Here is a 16500-nt window from a genome sequence, read left to right on the forward strand (position 1 = left end):
TTGCTACTTGTCGATCCTTACAACACCTTGTTAGGGGTAAGATGGAGACAAAGAACTCCTTATATCCTTGATCATGAGTATGATGGAAGCTCGGTCGCTTACAGTAAAAACGTCCGTCTGTTTGTTACTATGCATTATACTGCACTATGCTGCCAATCCATGTCACCCACATCTTCCGAATCTAGAACCACGGCACTCGGGGCAGTCCCGTGTCACGCACTCGGTGATCACTGAACAACTACTTGAAGAAGTGCAGATAAGTCGCCTTCAAAGCCCTATCACCGTCACTACAAGTACCGGGATCAAAGCCCTAATACTAGAGCTTACGTACGCTTGTGGCCGCGCTGCCGTGATCCGGTCCGAGAAGCAGGATGAGATCCGAGCGAACCTTTCTCAAATTCGACCATGCAATTGTTTAGCTGGAGCGCTTAAATGAGCGGAAGGATCATTGACATTGTACTTTGCAACGATCGAGACAGACTTGAGTCAGATATACCTTATCATCCCGAGAATCCGATCTTGAACAGGAGACGTCGATCAGTGCATAGCAATATGGCGGAGACTCAGGGTTCCGCCACTGGCGGCAAGAAGCAAATCATCTTGAACGCATTTGACATGTGTACCGTTGGACATATGTCGCCTGGGCAATGGAAGGTTTGTCACAAGAACCGTTGTTCTATAAACCTTGCTAAATGTGTTTAGGACCCCGAGGACCGTTCTGCCACGAAGCGTACCCTCGACTACTGGGTCAATCTAGCCCAAGTCCTAGAGCGAGGAGACATCGCCGCGCTATTCCTGGCAGACACTTATGGCGGTCACGATACCTACGAAGGCTCGATAGATAACTGTATCCGACGGGCGGCACAGTGGCCTATGACTGATCCCTCGATCGTGAGTAGTTGAACACTTTGATTTGAAATAGAGGTTAATCGTGTCTATCGCGCAGCCTATCTCGGCTATGGCAGCCGTAACAAAGAATCTCGCCTTTGCTATCACAGCCTCCACCTCTTTTGAGCCTCCATTTCTACTGGCCAAGCGGCTTTCGACCCTTGATCATTTGACCAAGGGCCGGATTGGCTGGAACATCGTCACCGGCTGGAAGAAAGGAGCGTTCAAAGCGATTGGCCTTGATGAGCCACCGGACCACGACCGTCGTTATGCCCAAGCGGACGAGTATGTTCGCGTCCTCTACAAGTAAGTTCTTATATAGCATCACTCGTCTTGAGCTTTCTGCTGACTACTGCAGATTATGGGAAGGGTCATGGGCAGGTGATGCCATTGTCAAAGATGTAGCCAACGATATCTTCACGGATCCAGCGAAAGTCCGAACGATCAAGCATGATGGAGAGTTCTATCACCTAGAGAGCAAGCACATTGTTGATCCTAGCCCGCAGCGAACACCACTTCTTTTCCAAGCGGGCACGTCACCGTACGTATTGCCCATACACCCACCTGTACCACATTAATTGTTCCACATTAACTTGTTCCGCAGCGCTGGCTCCCTGTTTGGTGCGACCCATGCCGAGGGAATATTTGTCTCCGCGCACAGCCCATCTGTGCTAGCTCCACGTGTAGCTAAGATTCGCGAAATGGCCCAGAAGGCCGGACGTGACCCACAGGCCATCAAGTTCTTCGCCAGCATGACCCCCTTTATCGGGCGCACCGAAGAGGAAGCAAGAGAGAAGTACGAGCGCGCCAAGAAGCACGCCTCTGCTGTTGGCGGCCTTGTGCTCTTCTCCGGGTGGACGGGCATCGACCTCTCCAAAGTGCCTCTAGACGAGGAAATCGACCCAGTGAAACATTCACTAGAAGCGAACAAGGTGACTTCCGTGGCAGAGATGCTCACTGCGCGAACACCAGACCTTCCAAAGCTCACTCCGCGACTGGTCGGTGAGATGGCATCAATTGGAGGTCTGGGGCCTGTCGCAATTGGCACTCCATCGCAGGTTGCAGATGTCTTTGAGAAGTGGGTGAATGAGGCAGACGTTGACGGGTTCAATGTAGCCTACGTGACGACACCTGGTACGTTTGAGGATGTAGTCGACCTGCTTGTGCCCGAGCTGCGGCGCCGTGGGATTTATGCTCCTAAGACCGAAGGTACAGAGGGGACATTGACGGCTCGAGAGAAGCTCCAAGGCAAGGGCCAGAGCAGGCTTCGTGACGACCACGTAGGCAGTGGATACAAGTACGATGTTTACCAAGAGGAAGCCCCATTTGCTGGTGATTCTTGATAGTAGTCTAGTTAGTGTTCTGCAGGTTCCTGTTATCGTCAATATCAACGATCCACCGTCTCCTGACCTGAAGACCAATAAACTCTAGCTGCCATATCTCCGTGATCCTTCCCTATCAATCCCATCTAGACGCTTGAAGTCCGACAGGGTTATCATCTCAATGCGGCATCGGACCCCGGCCCGTACAGTCTGGATTGCAACAGCTGCAGAATGAGGGGAAGAACCCTGTAGATAGAGTCGAGGACCATGAACAAACGATAACAATCCGAGATCCGCTTCCCCAGAGCATCTCCAGCAGTCGAAGATGCTTTAAAACAGCCAGAAACCGTTGTTTATCTCCGCTGTGGATCACCTCCATCAGTACGTCCTCCTCCTCAGCCTATTCAAGCCCATCTTCAACATGGCCAACCCCAAGACCAAACCCACCATCACCGAAAAACACCAACCGACCAGCGACCCCATACCCTTCAGCAAACAAGAGGAGCGCGCCCTCCGCCGCAAAATCGACCTCCGCGTCTTCCCCGTCCTAATAGTCCTCTTCATCCTCAACTTCATCGACAGGAACAACTTCGCCAATGCCCGCCTAAAGGGTCTAGAAGCCGACCTCGCCCTCTCAGACGTGCAGTACCAGACCTGCATCTCGATCCTGCTGGTCGGGTACATCGCCTTTCAGATCCCGTCGAATATGCTCCTGAACACACTGAATCGACCCAGCTGGTACCTTTGTTCCTGCGCCGCACTTTGGGGCGCTATTTCGGCTGTTACGGCGTGCGTGAATAATGCCACTGGTGCCATCCTCTGCCGGTTCTTTCTAGGGTGCGCAGAGTCGGCGCTGTTCCCGGGGAGTATTTATTTCCTGTCGAGGTGGTATACGCGGCGTGAGATGCAGTTGCGTGTTACATTGCTTAATGTCGGGAATCTCGTTGCGCAGGCTTTTGGCGGTCTTATTGCCGCTGGTATACTAGGGCGCATGGAGGGGACTGCTGGGATTAGGGCCTGGAGATGGCTTTTCATTCTGGAGGGCGTGATTACGGTCTTTTGTGCGCTTGTTGCGGCGTTTATATTGCCTGATTATCCGTCTACGACGGCTTGGTTATCAACTCGCGAGAAGCAGATTGCGCAGGCGAGGTTGGATTTGGATGTTGGGGGGGATTCGGAGTCGGACTCGAGGGGGGCGACGATGGGGGATGCATTTGGGGGGCTGAGGGAGGCTGTGACTGATCCGAAGGTTTGGTTACTGGGGTTGTCGTATCATTGTACGATTATGGGGCTTTGTGTTTGTCTCCTCTCCCGTCTCTCTCGTCTCTCTTATCTGTAAGTTTTGAAGCTGACATGTTTACTGTGTATAGTTCAGCTACTTCTTCCCTACAATTACCGAGTCTCTGGGATACGGCACGACGACTACCCTCCTCCTCACTGCACCGCCATGGATCTTATCCGTTCTCATTGCCCTCCCGAATGCCTGGCACGCTGATCGCACGGGCGAGCGCTTCTTCCATTACCTGTGTCCAGCACTCGCCTGTATAATCGGGTACATAATCGCAATGACCACGCAATCCACGGCACCCCGATACGTCTCTATGTTCCTGATGACAAGTGAGTCCTCACCCAAATCCACAGGCGCAATATCAAAAGCACAGTGACTAATGATCGATAAATACAGTCGGCTACGCCTCCGGCTTCGTCATGCTCGCCTGGATAAGCAGCACAATCCCGCGCCCACCTGCAAAACGCGCAGCGGCGATTGGAATCGTCAATGCAATGGGGAATATCGGGAGTATACCGGGGTCTTATATCTTCCCGAGCAAGTACGGGCCGTATTATGTCAAGTCGTTTGGTGCGGAATTGGCGGTTTTGGGCATGGGGTGTGTTTGTGCGTTTATGTTGAGGACTTATTTGAGGCGGGAGAATGGGAAGATGGAGAGGGAGGAGAGAGAAATGAATGGGGATAATGATGGCGAACGAGGGTTCCGGTATCTATACTAGACCATTTACTGGGGTTGATATGGATAAGTATGACTCGTAGATAAGATAAGAAGAGTAATAGTCAATGGTATGGCCAGTATACTGTACACTTAAGCAGATAAGATCTCCACACTAATTCTTCTTGACTGTTCGCTTCTCCAACTCCTCTTCATCTTCCTCCTCATTATTACCTGTAGAACAGAATGGTCAGCTCTAAGAAATCAGATGGTCGCATTTGGAAGGCTTGTCTTTCCTGTCGCAGGAAGAAGGTAGGTACTATTCTTCCTTGCCCTAACTTCACTCTAAGAGTACTGTATACTCACACCTCCAGATTAAATGCGACGGCGAAGACCCCTGCCACAACTGCCAATCGCGCGAACAAATCTGCGAGTTCCAGGATAGCAACGATAATGCGTCTGCTAGTCGACGGTGCGTCTCCTCATTTTTGCAAGGTTGGGTCTAACCCTAACTTCAACCTCAGATACGCCGCCTCCTTCGAAGAGCGCTGCCAGCACATGGACAACCTGTGCGAACGCCTCGAGGGCCTAGCCAAGACACTCTCCGACTGCATTGCCTCGGCACAGCAAGATACGCGCCATGAGACGTCTGTCCATCCGCCGCCTAGTTCTGGGCCGATCATCGAGATGCCAGAGATTGCTTCGATACCGGATCGATCGCCTGGTTTTGGTCTTGGAGCTGTCTCTGAATCTTCTGGGAATCCTCAAGGTCAGGATACACAGACGTATCCTACGCCCGTCGATGCGGTCGGGCATATGGTCGCTGACTCTTATGGTCGGTTGAGGTATATTCTACCCCCACCCCCTTTGTCTTTGTAGTTATCATGTCTCTGACAAGCAAGATACATCGGCGGCGCAACCAATAAAATGATGATTGAGGCCGTCGCGAGCCTCTCCCCCGGCGGAACATCCAGCAAGCCACTCCCCTGCACAACCCATCCACTTGGAACCTCAGCAGCAGCAGCAGGACCAGGTGCAGGAGCAGAAGTCAGCCTCCCCTTCTTCATCCAGGGCCAGGTCTGGCCGGAACTGCCTTACCTCCCGCACCCCGGTGACCTGGGCCGGCCACCACAGTATGTCTCCGATTTACTGGTGAACATTTACTTCGACCAACTCCACTACACATTCCCAATCCTATACAAACCAGACTTCATGCGTCGGTACCATCTCATGAACAGCGCCAGCGCAAAGCGCGATACAGGCGTAGGCCGCGGCTTCATCTCGGTATTCTTCGCAGTCTGCGCATGCGCATCGAGTCTCCTACCAAGGGCGCCTGGGTCCTCCTCGCTCCCGGGTATAGAGTACTACCAAAAAGCGCTCCTGCTACATTTTGCGTCCTCGGGCGAGGTCTTTCTAGAGCAGGTGCAGTGTCTTGGGTTATTGGCACTTTGCTCTGCAGGGTGGAATACGCTGTCGCAGAGTTGGCGGTTTGCGGGGCAGGCTGTGCGGCTTGCGCAGGATTTGGGGCTGCATGTTTCTAGTCTTGTATTTCTTCCCATGTTCTTGTGTGTTTGTGGTGGTTTGACTTATTGACTGACTGACTGACTGGCTTGCGATAGAAAGGGCTTTCGCTGGGAACGCCCAATCCGGCAGAGTATATCGAGGCGCAGGTTGCTAGGTGTACGTGGTGGAGTGTTTTTACGCTTGACTGGTACGCCTTTCTCCCTTCACAGAACCCTGACCATCTTTACTAAGGTAGATACAGCCTCATGTCAACCTGCCTCGGTCGCCCCATGGCAACCGACGAAGCAGACTGCTGCTGCGACCTCCCCTTCGACATATCAAACGAAGACCTCGAGACATACGGCCCGCCCAACCCCTCCCCATCCCATCTCCCACGATCCTCCCCAATGACCGGCTTCCTCGCATTCACGCGCCTCTGCCGCATCGCAGCACGCGTACACAGATTCTACTCCTCGAACCGAATCAGAGGGCGCGACGGACTCGTCACGGGCAATGAAGACTGGAGCACACTCCTCCCAACACTCGACGGCTTCGTGCGAGAACTAGACGACTGGTTACAGGAGTTACCTGATGGGATTCGCTTCAGTGCGAATATGAGTCAGTCGGGGCCTGGGCTGACGATGTGTGTGATTGTGTTTATTTTGCATGCGGGGACGGTTATGAATCTTTATCGGTATGCATCCTTCTCTCTCTTCCCTTTTTTATATTGAGGTATAGATGCCAATACTAATGGATGGTTGGTTGGGTGGTTTAGACCACTAGCAGCGCACTACTCCCTATCCATCCCACACCACACAGGCATCACAAACGTTTCGCCCACCCTCCTAACCCCCTCAACAGAATGCATAACAGCCGCACAAAGCTGTATCCGCGCCGCAGAACTAATCCGGGAACGGGTGCCTCCCTCGCACCATCTAGCATTCTGCGTGCAGTACCTAACAATCTCCGGAATCTTGCTACTAAGCATGACAGAGACAGAGACAGAGACAGATGGAGATGACGGCACCGGTAATGCGGAGAATGAAAGAGATCAAGAGGGAAAGGTAACAGCACACCTCTCGGACGTGAAAAACGCACTCCGCTTCCTGGGTGACCTTGAAGCGATTTGGCCTGGCGCGAGTCGGAGTCGGGCGATTTTGGAGAGGTTGTTGCAGAGTCCGAGGGTGAGGCCGAGGGCTCAGGGCTGGGGGTCTAGGGCTGGACTTGCGGATAGGACTGAGAAAGCCGGGGCACAGGTTGATGAGAGTGATCCTACGGGTGTAAATGCGGCGGACTTCAACATGTACAATAGCATGGGATTCCCTTCTTTACCGGTTCTCGATGGGTTGCTTTGGGAGCAGTTCCCTGATTCGAGTGAGGTGTTTTGGGGGTTGAATAGTTTTAACTAGCTAGCTAACTGGTCTCATTTCGATACATTTCATACCTATGACGAAAGAAAAAAGAGTCTACTCCTGATTAAAGATAACAATCTTCACCTCCCTCCTTCCTGCCTGGACCTCAAACGCCTCTGCAGCTTGCGTAAGCGGGTACGTCCTCGTAATCAACGGCTTCAGATCGACCCTCTTCTGCGCAACAAGATCAATCGCCTCCTCATAACATCCCGGCGTAAACCTCACCGTCCCCTTAAGCGTCAATTCCTTAGCCGTAAGCAAGAACAGTGGGACATTCGCAAGCTGTTTCCCAAGACCAGCTTGGATACACGTCCCACCAGGCTTGAGGATTGTAAGAGCCATCTGCGCGCAGGTTTCGGCGCCGCTGGCTTCGATGGAGATGTCGATGCCTTGGCCTCCGCCTAGGTTGTGGTCTTTGATTACGGTGGATGTGAAGGTTGTTGCGTGCTTTAGGGGGTCAGATTTGGGTTCTGCTGGTGCTGGAGGGGGTGAGAGGATGCCGATGTCTGCGCCGTAGGAGAGGGCAAAGTCGAGGCGGGATTGCTCTATGTCGAAGACGATGATTTTGCGCACGCCGTAGGCTTTTGCGATTGCGATTACCAATAACCCCAGGGGACCACAGCCGCTGGATTGACATTGTCAGCGGGTACTTTCACTATCCGATTTGCCTCATTACATCCAGATCAGATCAGATCAGATCAGAGGAGTTGGGGCAAAGACAAGGGTCTCATACAAAATAGCCAACGTCTTACTAGCCGTCAGCCCCGCTCTTCTCGCAAGTTGCACCGCAATAGCGAGTGGTTGAATCGCACCGGCCTCTTCCCAGCTTATACCCTCCGGCAAAGGAACAGCCATGTGTGCGCCGCAGGTGAAATATTGCTGCAGTGTACCGCCCGTCGGGTCCATTCCGCAGTATTTCAAGTTCGCGCATGTATTCTGGTTCCCGCGGAGGCAGAATTCGCATCTACATCACGGCCAAACAGTCACCAGTCAGTTCTTTGTTTGTCCTTTAGAGGAGAGAGGAGGTAAAAAGTAAGTGGGGAGTTAGGGCAAGCCTGCATACTTCAAACAAGCAAATCCCGGCTCAATCGCCACGCGCTGACCCACGACGCGATCCTTGACATTGCTGCCGACTTCAGCGATAATGCCTGCTGACTCGTGGCCGAGAATAAGTTGTTTTGAGACGCTTGCTGAAGACCAGTTGTGTGCGTCTGAGCCGCAGATTCCGGTTGTTATGACCTTGACCAGGACGTCGTTGGGGCCGGGGGGTGTGATGGGGCGGTTTTGGATTTCGAGGGTCTTCTGGGAGACCCAGACGACGGCGCGGTTGGATTGGGTCATTTTTATGGCTGATTTTTCAGTTTTGATTGAGGTGGATGGTGAAGGGAGTATGTGGCTACTGATGCTTATATATTTTGCGGCGCGTCGGGTCTCGGGCCGGGCTATCTATAGGTATTATTTCCCCCATCTATAAGTTTATACCCCCCATTCAATTCCTATACAAAATACAAATACTATGACTCATCCTGAACCATCTCCTTCAACCTCCCCATCTCACCCCCCATCCAAGCAGTCAGCGCAACAATATCCGCACCACAATTCACAAAATCAAACCCCTGCTTCCACCTCTTACTCGCCTCCTCCGCACTCAACGCAAAATGCCCAACATACTTCCCCTTCTCCTTCCCCACGCGCCTAACAGTCTCAATCGCCTCCTGGACCTCGGTAATATGCGGGTGCTCAAACGCAACATAGCCCATCGAACTTGCAAGATCATTCGGACCTATAAACAACATATCGACGCCCTCGACAGAGGCGATCTCCTCGATATTCTCAATCGCCTTTCTTGACTCAATCTGCACAATCACTGTAACCCGCTCATTCGCATGTAACAAGTAATCCCGCGGATTCGTATTAAACGCACTATGCGCGAACATTGCGCCGGCCCCGCGTACACCAAGTGGTGGATACCGACACCCCGCGACGATAGCCCTTGCCTGCTCGGCCGTCTCGCACATGGGGACCATTATCCCGTGCGCGCCTGCGTCGAGCGCGCGCTTCATCATCCAGGGGTCTGAGGAAGCGATGCGCACTATAGGGCTTACGCCTGCTGCTGCGACGGCTGCGATGGAGAGGGCCATTTCGGCGTCCGGGATTGCGCCGTGTTCGGTGTCTATTAGGACCCACTTCACATGTCCATTGTTAGTATATTGCTACTAAGACATGAGGATGAGGGTGAATTGGAGATGAGGGGAAGGGGAAATGTAGATAAGAAGATAGGTTGAGTTGGAGAAAGAACGTACATCCTCGCCTAGCGCGGCGACGGTCCTGGCGAGGTGGTAGCCGGGGAATTCAAGCCATTGGCCGATTGAGGGGGCTTGACGGGCTGCGGCGCGCTCGAGGGAGAGCTGGAGGGGGGTTTTGGAGGTCATCTTGGAGTTTCGTTGGTTGGTAGGTTCGGGGTTTCGGACGAAAGAAGTGAACACGGACGTGGTAAGAGTGTTGGCGAGATATTCTGCTCAACTCAAATATACTTGGTCGGCCGGAGCTCATCCGTTGGCCGTTGGAGATAGACCGATGTTTGTCGAGATCGAGTGTGGTTTGTGTTTGTGTTTGTCATTGTCATTGCGATTATCGCGATTGGATTTTGGAGGTGGATGGCGAATTATGTAGCTGTTCAAGGATTAGTATCAGCAATGTCTTGAAGCAGCTGTTACATCTCACGTAGAGTACAAGGATCAAGCGCAGGTCTAACGAATCAGGTATATAGCTACATACACGAAATGCAAGGCTAATAATAAATCACATATATCAAATCAGCGTAACCATCCCCAACCGGTTGCACTCATAGGCATCCAGCTCCAGCACTCGTATCCCAATGACCTATTAACCAAACTCCAGAATTCATGCGGCGTTTCGACACACTCCAGTTCTCATGCGTGATCCGGTGTATAGCTGGTTTCACCCAGCATGGTCTGTCCGGGAACTGACGGCGTTGCGGTTTGAGGCTGAGGACTGGATGAACTCGGCTGAGTCCTGGCAGCAACAGCCGCTTGAAGTCTCTGGTCCAGCGCCTTCAGCGCTACCGCTCGTCTTCGCTCGGCTTCCTCTCGCTTGGCCATGCTTCGTCCACCACGGTTGCTCAAAAGACTGGGAAGGCCGGCCTCGCCTCGAGCGAGAGCCTGCTGGTTTCCGGAAGCGATTTCCTCCGCTGAGAACGGTGTGCAAATCTTCAACGAGACGAGAACAGAGTAGATAGCATCAGATACCGCGCCAATCGGTGGCTGCATAACATCGGGGAAGAGACACTTGAATGCGAATGTCTCGCTTGCATCGCCTTTGATCCCAGACCCGTCGGTAGAAGTACCCGAGAGATCGGGCTGCCGCTTGAAGAAACGGAGGTATGTCCAGCTCGTCACTAGACCGAACCACGCAAGAGTAGTCGCGACACGAGTTCCCAAAATCATTCCGCTCAACGTATTCAATAGTAGGAAAACGGCCGGAAAGTGCTTAACCCGCATTTTGACCAGACCCTTGAAGATGGTCACCGTGTGCTCTGGAACGAGCTGCTTAAATGCAACGAGGAAGGAAGCTTGGATCGAGATGCCGCCGCAGATTTGTGTGACACTGGACGAGGGCGAGTCAGCATGGAATGTGCACAAATCGGTACACTCCTCCTGGTGAGAGAACAAGGCGTACCCGCTTCCTGAGCCACCCCTGACCGCAGACCAGAACAGGTATAATGGGATGATAACCACATTCGGCACGACGGCGATGGTGACGATGAACTTGGTGAACTCTCGCGAGCCCCAGGCGCGCTCAAGGTATTTCCCTCCATAGAAGAGTGTGGCGAGGTTCAAGAGAACGGTGAAAATATTCTGCTCAACAAATGTCGCTGTGATGATTGTCCATGGGTTAAAGATGAACTGAGATGGGACGAGGGTCAGGTAGGGGATCGGAGGAGAGATGGTAGCAGTGCCGGGGGTGATGTCGAGTTGGCGCCATCGGGCGATGTTGTACAGGAAGGAGAGAGTGAGAAGGCTGATGAGGCAGATACGAGTCGCCGGAGGGATGTTTATTCTGAGCGCCATGGTGGAGGGAAGCGTTGCGGCTGCAGGAGGACGCAGACCGCAGGCTGTTGTTGAGCCCAAATAATGTTGTCGATGCGGCAAAGGAGGCGGAGGAGGCTGGAGGTTGGACGGGAGTTTGAGAGCGGTCAGATGGCTATGCGCTGCAACTCTACAAGGTTGTTAGGATAATTCATAGTTTTTAACTTCTCTTTACTATGGATATGTACTTCTATAGCTTTTATATAACTATTTTCTGAAACATTGTCTCATGCTGGAGTTATTCAAGACACCGAGTTATGCTATCCATAACATGCGCTTAGTCATTTATGATGCGCACAGATTCCTGCCCCAGGCAGAAAGGCTTGGCACGTGAGCCAATCAAACAAAGTTCCCAGCTCCAGCTCCAGCTCCAGTCACGGAGGTGTTAAGGTTATTCTCAATCTCAAAGCTCTCCATTGAAAAGGAAGAGCGACAAAAGATATTACATGTTTCTCGAACCTTGTCAAGTATCTTCTGCCAGCAACTCTCGCTTCTCCGTCATTCTGAGACCAGACCAGACAGACAGGCTAACTGCGTGCAGCTAAGCACAGGCCGATCTCTGGCATCCAGCTGCAGGCCAACCGTGGGCCAGACGCCACAAGGAGTCAAGCCCGAGAGCGCCAGTCCACTTTTCCAGATTCCATCAACCTTCAATTCGCATCCCAGAGCCGCCTGGAGAAATCGAGAATCCCAGCTGACTCTGCGCGACTGTCGTTCATTCGCCTGCTCCTTCATCTCCAGTCCGGCCGCCGTCTCGTCTCGCATCGCATCGCATCTTCAACTTCACCTGCTACCAAACACTCACCCAGTCTCAAGACCACCCAGACTCTCACTGCTGCTTCCCTGCTCTCCGTCCTCTGCAGCCGGCGGGTCTGAACCGACACACGTTGCTGTGCCGTCCCGACATTCACCTTTGTCCATTCCCTCTTCAGCTTTGTCGTCTTTCAGGGTGCATACCATGTCCAACGCTGCTTGGCCCTTTCTTTGATCACCTGTCTCTTTCCAAGCCTCCCCACTTAGCTTAGTCTTGAGCTATCTATCGGCTATCCCCAGACCTTGCCGCGCCTCTCCCTCACCTCTAATTTCTTCATCGTCAACTTGCCATCCCAGCTCTTTTTTGCTTTCTCCCTTCTTTCCTGGCTTCTCCGATCCGTCCCTGACTGTCTCCGCCTTCGCCTCGCTTCCTCCATCTGCCGTCAGCAGACTTTTCCTCTTCTGGAGTCAATCCTCCGCAGATCTGCATCCTCAACCTACCATTCTCCCTTCTGGGATGCTCGTCCACCATTCGCGATTTTAGCTGTCATATGTAACAAGCAATGGCACAACCAGATCTCACATCGCACCACGTCAATTACTTGATATGGAGGTACGCCTATCTCGGATATTTTCATTGCGCTTTGTTGCTCAAATTGCAATTGATACTGACGAGTGCATAGGTACCTTCAAGAATCGGGTTCGTGGAGCTTTTCTTTTTCAACAACCCCTCACCAATTTTCTCAAGATTGAAATTGCCGTTTACCTCTGTACCCTGCTTCTGACTCTTCTCATAGGCCATGGCGAAGCTGCTGTGACACTCCAACGCGCCTGGAACCGTGACCCGCAGACTTTACCTTTTGCTCCCTATATTCGGACTCACGCGCTAGTGTCGCTCGTCCAGAAGGGTCTTCAATATCACGAACTCGAACAATCGCTCGACAAGGCACGTTACACAATCGCTTTCTTTCTAATTGTCTTTTGGCATTTCAGTCTCATTACCTCAATTTGCTTTTCATCTAACTTTGATTTAGGAGGGTAATTCTGTCCCATTCGAGCCATCAGATTACTTCTTTGGGCCAAAACCCTTCGAGCCAGAAAAGCAACAAGGGCCAAGCGAACTCATCGTTAGCGCAAATCAGCCGCCAGTGTCACCCACAAGCAAGGTTGCGCGAGATGTAGTCGTAATTAACGGTCATTCGACTACCGAAGTCGCCGCACCCGAGAATGACAATGCATCTCAGAAAGGCGGCGATCGCGGGGATGTTAACGGAGACGAAGTATCCATGGACGTCGACTCTACGAACGGAATTGCAAATGAGCGCAAGCCCGATATTGCAAAGTCACCATCGGTAGGTGAGACGGCCACTGTGGATGGCGACGGCGACATGAGCATGGGGATCCGACCGGCTTTGCAGAACCAGGAACCAGCCGCGGCCCCGACTTTCACTCTGACCAACGGACATAGCGTTGGCGTCCAGATCACCCCCGCCAAGGCTGATGACCTCAGCCCCGATACCACCATCCTCGATGTGGCTAGTGATGGCCACGTGACAGCGACCCTTTGGCGGCCACGGGACCCCACTGTTATAGTTGCAGCTGGTGACACCTTCTGCAGCCTATACAAACTGTCTTCAACGTCATCGCCAGTACAAGACAAGCTTGTCGAAAATAAAGGTGATAATTCATGTGTTTCAGCGGTGGCATGGGATCCTCTCGGCGAGAAGTTGGCCGTTGCTACCTACAATGACATGCGAGGATCCATTACGATGTACGATGTTGCTGGGAATGCTGTGGACCTCTTACCAGAAGTTCCCCGAATGATATCCGGCATGAAATGGGCGAACAGTGGCTCCAGGTTGATGGTTGTTGCTTCCGACAGCAAGATGTCAGAATTGGTTCTCTGGGACGACTCATTACGGCCCGAAGAGTTTCCCCCTCCTCAGATTGTCGACGACTCAATCTTAGACGTTGTCTGGCTCGACGGCACTCAGGCATTCGCTTGTGGTGGGATGTCGGTTTATCAATGCGAGATCGATTCCAGCATTCACCTCAAGCAAACCTACACCTCTGGCGACCCGGAGCAGCCTTGGACTTTCATTCGCTGCGCAAATGCAGGCGCATCGCCTGTCGCGGTGGCAGCATCCTCTTCTAGTGCATCATTCTGGGTCCCAACTCATGACATTCGCCAGAATGATGCCCATGATGGTCATATTACGGCCATTCAATTCAAACCGGACCCGGCTGAGCAATCGAACCAACCGTTGGTTCTTGCTTCATCATCTACGGACGACACGGTAAAGCTTTGGCACATTGATTTGAGGTCTCGCGAGTTCCAATGCATACACAGCCTCTCGCTAGGCCAATCCCTACCTATCCTTGCCACCAGTTTCTCCCCTGATGGATTCGCCCTTGCCGCCGCTAGTAAGGATACTATCTCGATCTGGAATGCGCAACGTGGCGGGCCTGCCATCGCGACTTGGAAATCACCGAAATCAGAAGCAACAAAGATAGAAGAAGGAGAAATCCCCCCTACGAATGGACACAACGGAAGTCTAGAAGATGTCCAGGATCGTTCATTGACTTGGGATACCGATGCTAAGAAGTTGGCGTTTGGGTTTGGCAAACAGGTATGTGTTCGAATTTTCCTCCTTACCCCTGCAGCGCGCTAACCAAGATAATAGGTGGCTCTTATCAACATGCAACGGTGAAGGTCACAGCACCATCTGTAAGATAAACACGACGTCAAGCCAGCAACCCAGGAAAGCAGATGTGGTGGTCCAGTGCCCCCCTTCAGCCTCCAGCCGTCCAGAACGAACGACCACCTTATTGCGCAGCAATAACAACACCACCTTAGAGAGCCGAAACCGCTCTTTGAGACGGGGCTTCTCGACACCCCACTCATGCCGTCACCGGCACATTTCGAACATATTGTCATACTTGGTTTAGCGGGGGCGAGGGGTATTTATTCTACAGCGCACCATTCTACTCTGGAGGACTTCATCACCTTCCATCCTTCATTTCTCTTCTTATACCACAATATATGCTATGATATGCTTGGGTTAGACGATACAAAAGGGCGCAGAGTACTTGGAATCAGGCGAAAGGCGCGATTTAGTTGCTGATGGGAACGGAATCGGATAGCATGCGGTTATGCTATGGGTGGATATTTTGGCTTTTCGTTTCTCTGTCGCTGTATACGGTCGATTGAATGATATTAAAAGGATCACAATGTCATATGGGGCGGTGCCCTGATTATTATATATTATTATTATTACTATTGTTATTGATTTGTTTCTGGAATTTGTCCATCGCGGTCCTGCCGCTTGTTCTTATGATCCTCTCGTCTCATCCTGCGGGCTTCGTCTCGATTGCGGAATTCTTCTTCCATGTCTGACCAGCCTCGCATCCAGGCTGTCATGCCGTCAAATAGGGCATCGGCGTCGAATTGACTCGGCTTGACAACCTTCTTTTTGGACCACCACCCTCCTCCAGTTTTAGTCTGCTGGGGCTCCTTCGGCCATCCGTCGACCCAAGTCCTCAATCCATGAACAGTTCCCTGAAGCGCCTCCCGCTCAGCCATTTCCTCCTGTACATCTGCTCTCCTGTTGACAAACAATCAGTCCCGGAACGTCCAGCAGCGCTGCGTTGTAGTTTAAACATGGCACCAAACATACAATTCATCAATCTCGCTCTCCAACTCAACAATCCTCTCCCTCTGCTGCCTTCGCTCGTTCCTAAGGAGCTCGTATATCTGATGAGTCTCCTGGCGGCGAGTTCTCAACTCCTCGCTCACCCCTCTCAACTCCTCGTCGACCATTTTCGCCCTGTCGAGAATTGCTAATGAGTCACATGGCTGCGAAGATGTTGATTCGCTTTGGAGTGAAGGAGAGTGAGTGTCGCTGCCATCATTGGTATTTCTCGACTGTGATGGGGGCGGGGAGGCACTTTTGTCAATGCTATTCCTTGGCGATGTAAATTTGCGATCAGGTGTCGGAGGACGGCAAAGGGTCATCTCCTTCGTGAGATCTGGTCGCGGGTCTAAGATTGATTCTATAGTGTCGATACATAGATGTAATGTTTTGATGTCGGAATTCGAGTTGTTTTGATGGCCTTTGTCAAGAGATAAATTTGCAAGCCGGGTGAGTCGTTGAAAGACGGTGTCTGAGAAATCCCCATTGTTGCCGTTTTCATTCTCAAAATGCAGTGATTTGTCTGTCACGGGGCTGGGAAGCTGAGCTGCTGCTGCGCCTGCGCCTGCATCTGCAGAGATAGGATTCACCATTGTTGGACTGTTTTCTGTAGATAGGGCGTTCGTAAAGTTCGGACTGGTGTTTCAAATTCAGTCAAAGGCCCACCCTGAAGATGCCCTTGCAGGATCTCACAGCTATCGCTCCCTCGCCGAAAAGGATTGGTTGTTGGGGAAGAGAAAAGGTCAAGATCGGTGTAGAGGCTGGAGGTCACGAGGGCGCAATGGCTGGGGAGCTCCTGCCCTGTTGGACGGTATGTAAGGCTACTGGGGAGATGCCGGCTGAAGCCTGTCTGAAGGAAATCCCGCCTGTCAGATCTT

General features: G+C 52.2%; 8 protein-coding genes across 8 annotated transcripts; 4 read left to right on the top strand and 4 right to left on the bottom strand.

Annotated features, from left to right (window-relative positions):
- Nucleotides 1–552: 552 nt before the first annotated feature.
- BDV14DRAFT_187877 (LLM class flavin-dependent oxidoreductase) lies at nt 553–2231 on the top strand (the record flags this gene model as incomplete). The annotated part of the gene is made up of 5 exons (XM_073771002.1): nt 553–654; nt 703–891; nt 947–1194; nt 1247–1429; nt 1493–2231. 5 exons carry the CDS (start codon nt 553–555, stop codon nt 2229–2231), a joined length of 1461 nt encoding a protein of 486 aa, XP_073630973.1.
- A 200-nt stretch (nt 2232–2431) lies between these two features.
- BDV14DRAFT_206727 (major facilitator superfamily domain-containing protein) lies at nt 2432–4343 on the top strand. The gene is made up of 3 exons (XM_073774967.1): nt 2432–3507; nt 3581–3827; nt 3895–4343. Exons 1-3 carry the CDS (start codon nt 2632–2634, stop codon nt 4215–4217), a joined length of 1446 nt encoding a protein of 481 aa, XP_073630974.1. The 5' UTR covers nt 2432–2631; the 3' UTR covers nt 4218–4343.
- Nucleotides 4344–4399: 56 nt separating this feature from the next.
- Nucleotides 4400–7065, top strand: BDV14DRAFT_206729 (transcription factor domain-containing protein; the record flags this gene model as incomplete). The annotated part of the gene is made up of 9 exons (XM_073774968.1): nt 4400–4465; nt 4528–4625; nt 4678–4998; nt 5056–5698; nt 5773–5864; nt 5919–6350; nt 6432–6685; nt 6728–6866; nt 6969–7065. The coding sequence occupies 9 exons, from the start codon at nt 4400–4402 to the stop codon at nt 7063–7065; spliced, it is 2142 nt and encodes a 713-aa protein (XP_073630975.1).
- BDV14DRAFT_206732 (chaperonin 10-like protein) lies at nt 7002–8434 on the bottom strand. The gene is made up of 3 exons (XM_073774969.1): nt 8132–8434; nt 7802–8032; nt 7002–7693 (listed from the first exon to the last, which is right to left on the bottom strand). The coding sequence occupies exons 1-3, from the start codon at nt 8407–8409 to the stop codon at nt 7123–7125; spliced, it is 1080 nt and encodes a 359-aa protein (XP_073630976.1). The 5' UTR covers nt 8410–8434; the 3' UTR covers nt 7002–7122.
- Nucleotides 8435–8520: 86 nt separating this feature from the next.
- On the bottom strand, nt 8521–9750 carry BDV14DRAFT_7167 (HpcH/HpaI aldolase family protein). Its single transcript, XM_073777361.1, has 2 exons — nt 9372–9750; nt 8521–9254 (listed from the first exon to the last, which is right to left on the bottom strand). The coding sequence occupies exons 1-2, from the start codon at nt 9498–9500 to the stop codon at nt 8583–8585; spliced, it is 801 nt and encodes a 266-aa protein (XP_073630977.1). The 5' UTR covers nt 9501–9750; the 3' UTR covers nt 8521–8582.
- Nucleotides 9751–10001: 251 nt separating this feature from the next.
- Nucleotides 10002–12137, bottom strand: BDV14DRAFT_197249 (rhomboid family protein; the record flags this gene model as incomplete). Its single annotated transcript, XM_073772631.1, has 2 exons — nt 10002–11307; nt 11983–12137. The coding sequence occupies 2 exons, from the start codon at nt 12135–12137 to the stop codon at nt 10002–10004; spliced, it is 1461 nt and encodes a 486-aa protein (XP_073630978.1).
- Nucleotides 12138–12218: 81 nt separating this feature from the next.
- Nucleotides 12219–14737, top strand: BDV14DRAFT_7183 (WD40 repeat domain-containing protein). The gene is made up of 5 exons (XM_073777364.1): nt 12219–12543; nt 12614–12630; nt 12728–12876; nt 12965–14560; nt 14615–14737. Exons 1-5 carry the CDS (start codon nt 12494–12496, stop codon nt 14639–14641), a joined length of 1839 nt encoding a protein of 612 aa, XP_073630979.1. The 5' UTR covers nt 12219–12493; the 3' UTR covers nt 14642–14737.
- A 443-nt stretch (nt 14738–15180) lies between these two features.
- BDV14DRAFT_168069 (uncharacterized protein) lies at nt 15181–16500 on the bottom strand. Its single transcript, XM_073767788.1, has 2 exons — nt 15608–16500; nt 15181–15535 (listed from the first exon to the last, which is right to left on the bottom strand). Exons 1-2 carry the CDS (start codon nt 16213–16215, stop codon nt 15214–15216), a joined length of 930 nt encoding a protein of 309 aa, XP_073630980.1. The 5' UTR covers nt 16216–16500; the 3' UTR covers nt 15181–15213.

This window comes from Aspergillus stella-maris (genome assembly GCF_047715825.1).
Source record: "Aspergillus stella-maris strain CBS 113639 unplaced genomic scaffold BDV14scaffold_10, whole genome shotgun sequence".
Classification (NCBI taxonomy): domain Eukaryota; kingdom Fungi; phylum Ascomycota; class Eurotiomycetes; order Eurotiales; family Aspergillaceae; genus Aspergillus; species Aspergillus stella-maris.

Bases quoted from the DNA above. Each gene is read 5' to 3' on its own strand.
- BDV14DRAFT_206727 (XM_073774967.1), top strand. From the start codon at position 2,632: ATGGCCAACCCCAAGACCAAACCCACCATCACCGAAAAACACCAACCG. The intron at 3,508-3,580 runs GTTTGTCTCCTC...TACTGTGTATAG, and splicing joins GTACGATTATGGGGCTTTGT to TTCAGCTACTTCTTCCCTAC. The intron at 3,828-3,894 runs GTGAGTCCTCAC...CGATAAATACAG, and splicing joins CTCTATGTTCCTGATGACAA to TCGGCTACGCCTCCGGCTTC.
- BDV14DRAFT_206732 (XM_073774969.1), bottom strand. From the start codon at position 8,409: ATGACCCAATCCAACCGCGCCGTCGTCTGGGTCTCCCAGAAGACCCTC. The intron at 8,033-8,131 runs GTATGCAGGCTT...GCCGTGATGTAG, and splicing joins CCGGGATTTGCTTGTTTGAA to ATGCGAATTCTGCCTCCGCG. The intron at 7,694-7,801 runs GTATGAGACCCT...ATGTCAATCCAG, and splicing joins AGTAAGACGTTGGCTATTTT to CGGCTGTGGTCCCCTGGGGT.
- BDV14DRAFT_7167 (XM_073777361.1), bottom strand. From the start codon at position 9,500: ATGACCTCCAAAACCCCCCTCCAGCTCTCCCTCGAGCGCGCCGCAGCC. The intron at 9,255-9,371 runs GTACGTTCTTTC...GGACATGTGAAG, and splicing joins TCGCCGCGCTAGGCGAGGAT to TGGGTCCTAATAGACACCGA.
- BDV14DRAFT_7183 (XM_073777364.1), top strand. From the start codon at position 12,494: ATGGCACAACCAGATCTCACATCGCACCACGTCAATTACTTGATATGG. The intron at 12,877-12,964 runs GCACGTTACACA...ACTTTGATTTAG, and splicing joins TCGAACAATCGCTCGACAAG to GAGGGTAATTCTGTCCCATT. The intron at 14,561-14,614 runs GTATGTGTTCGA...CCAAGATAATAG, and splicing joins CGTTTGGGTTTGGCAAACAG to GTGGCTCTTATCAACATGCA.
- BDV14DRAFT_168069 (XM_073767788.1), bottom strand. From the start codon at position 16,215: ATGGTGAATCCTATCTCTGCAGATGCAGGCGCAGGCGCAGCAGCAGCT. The intron at 15,536-15,607 runs GTATGTTTGGTG...GTTTGTCAACAG, and splicing joins GAGAGCGAGATTGATGAATT to GAGAGCAGATGTACAGGAGG.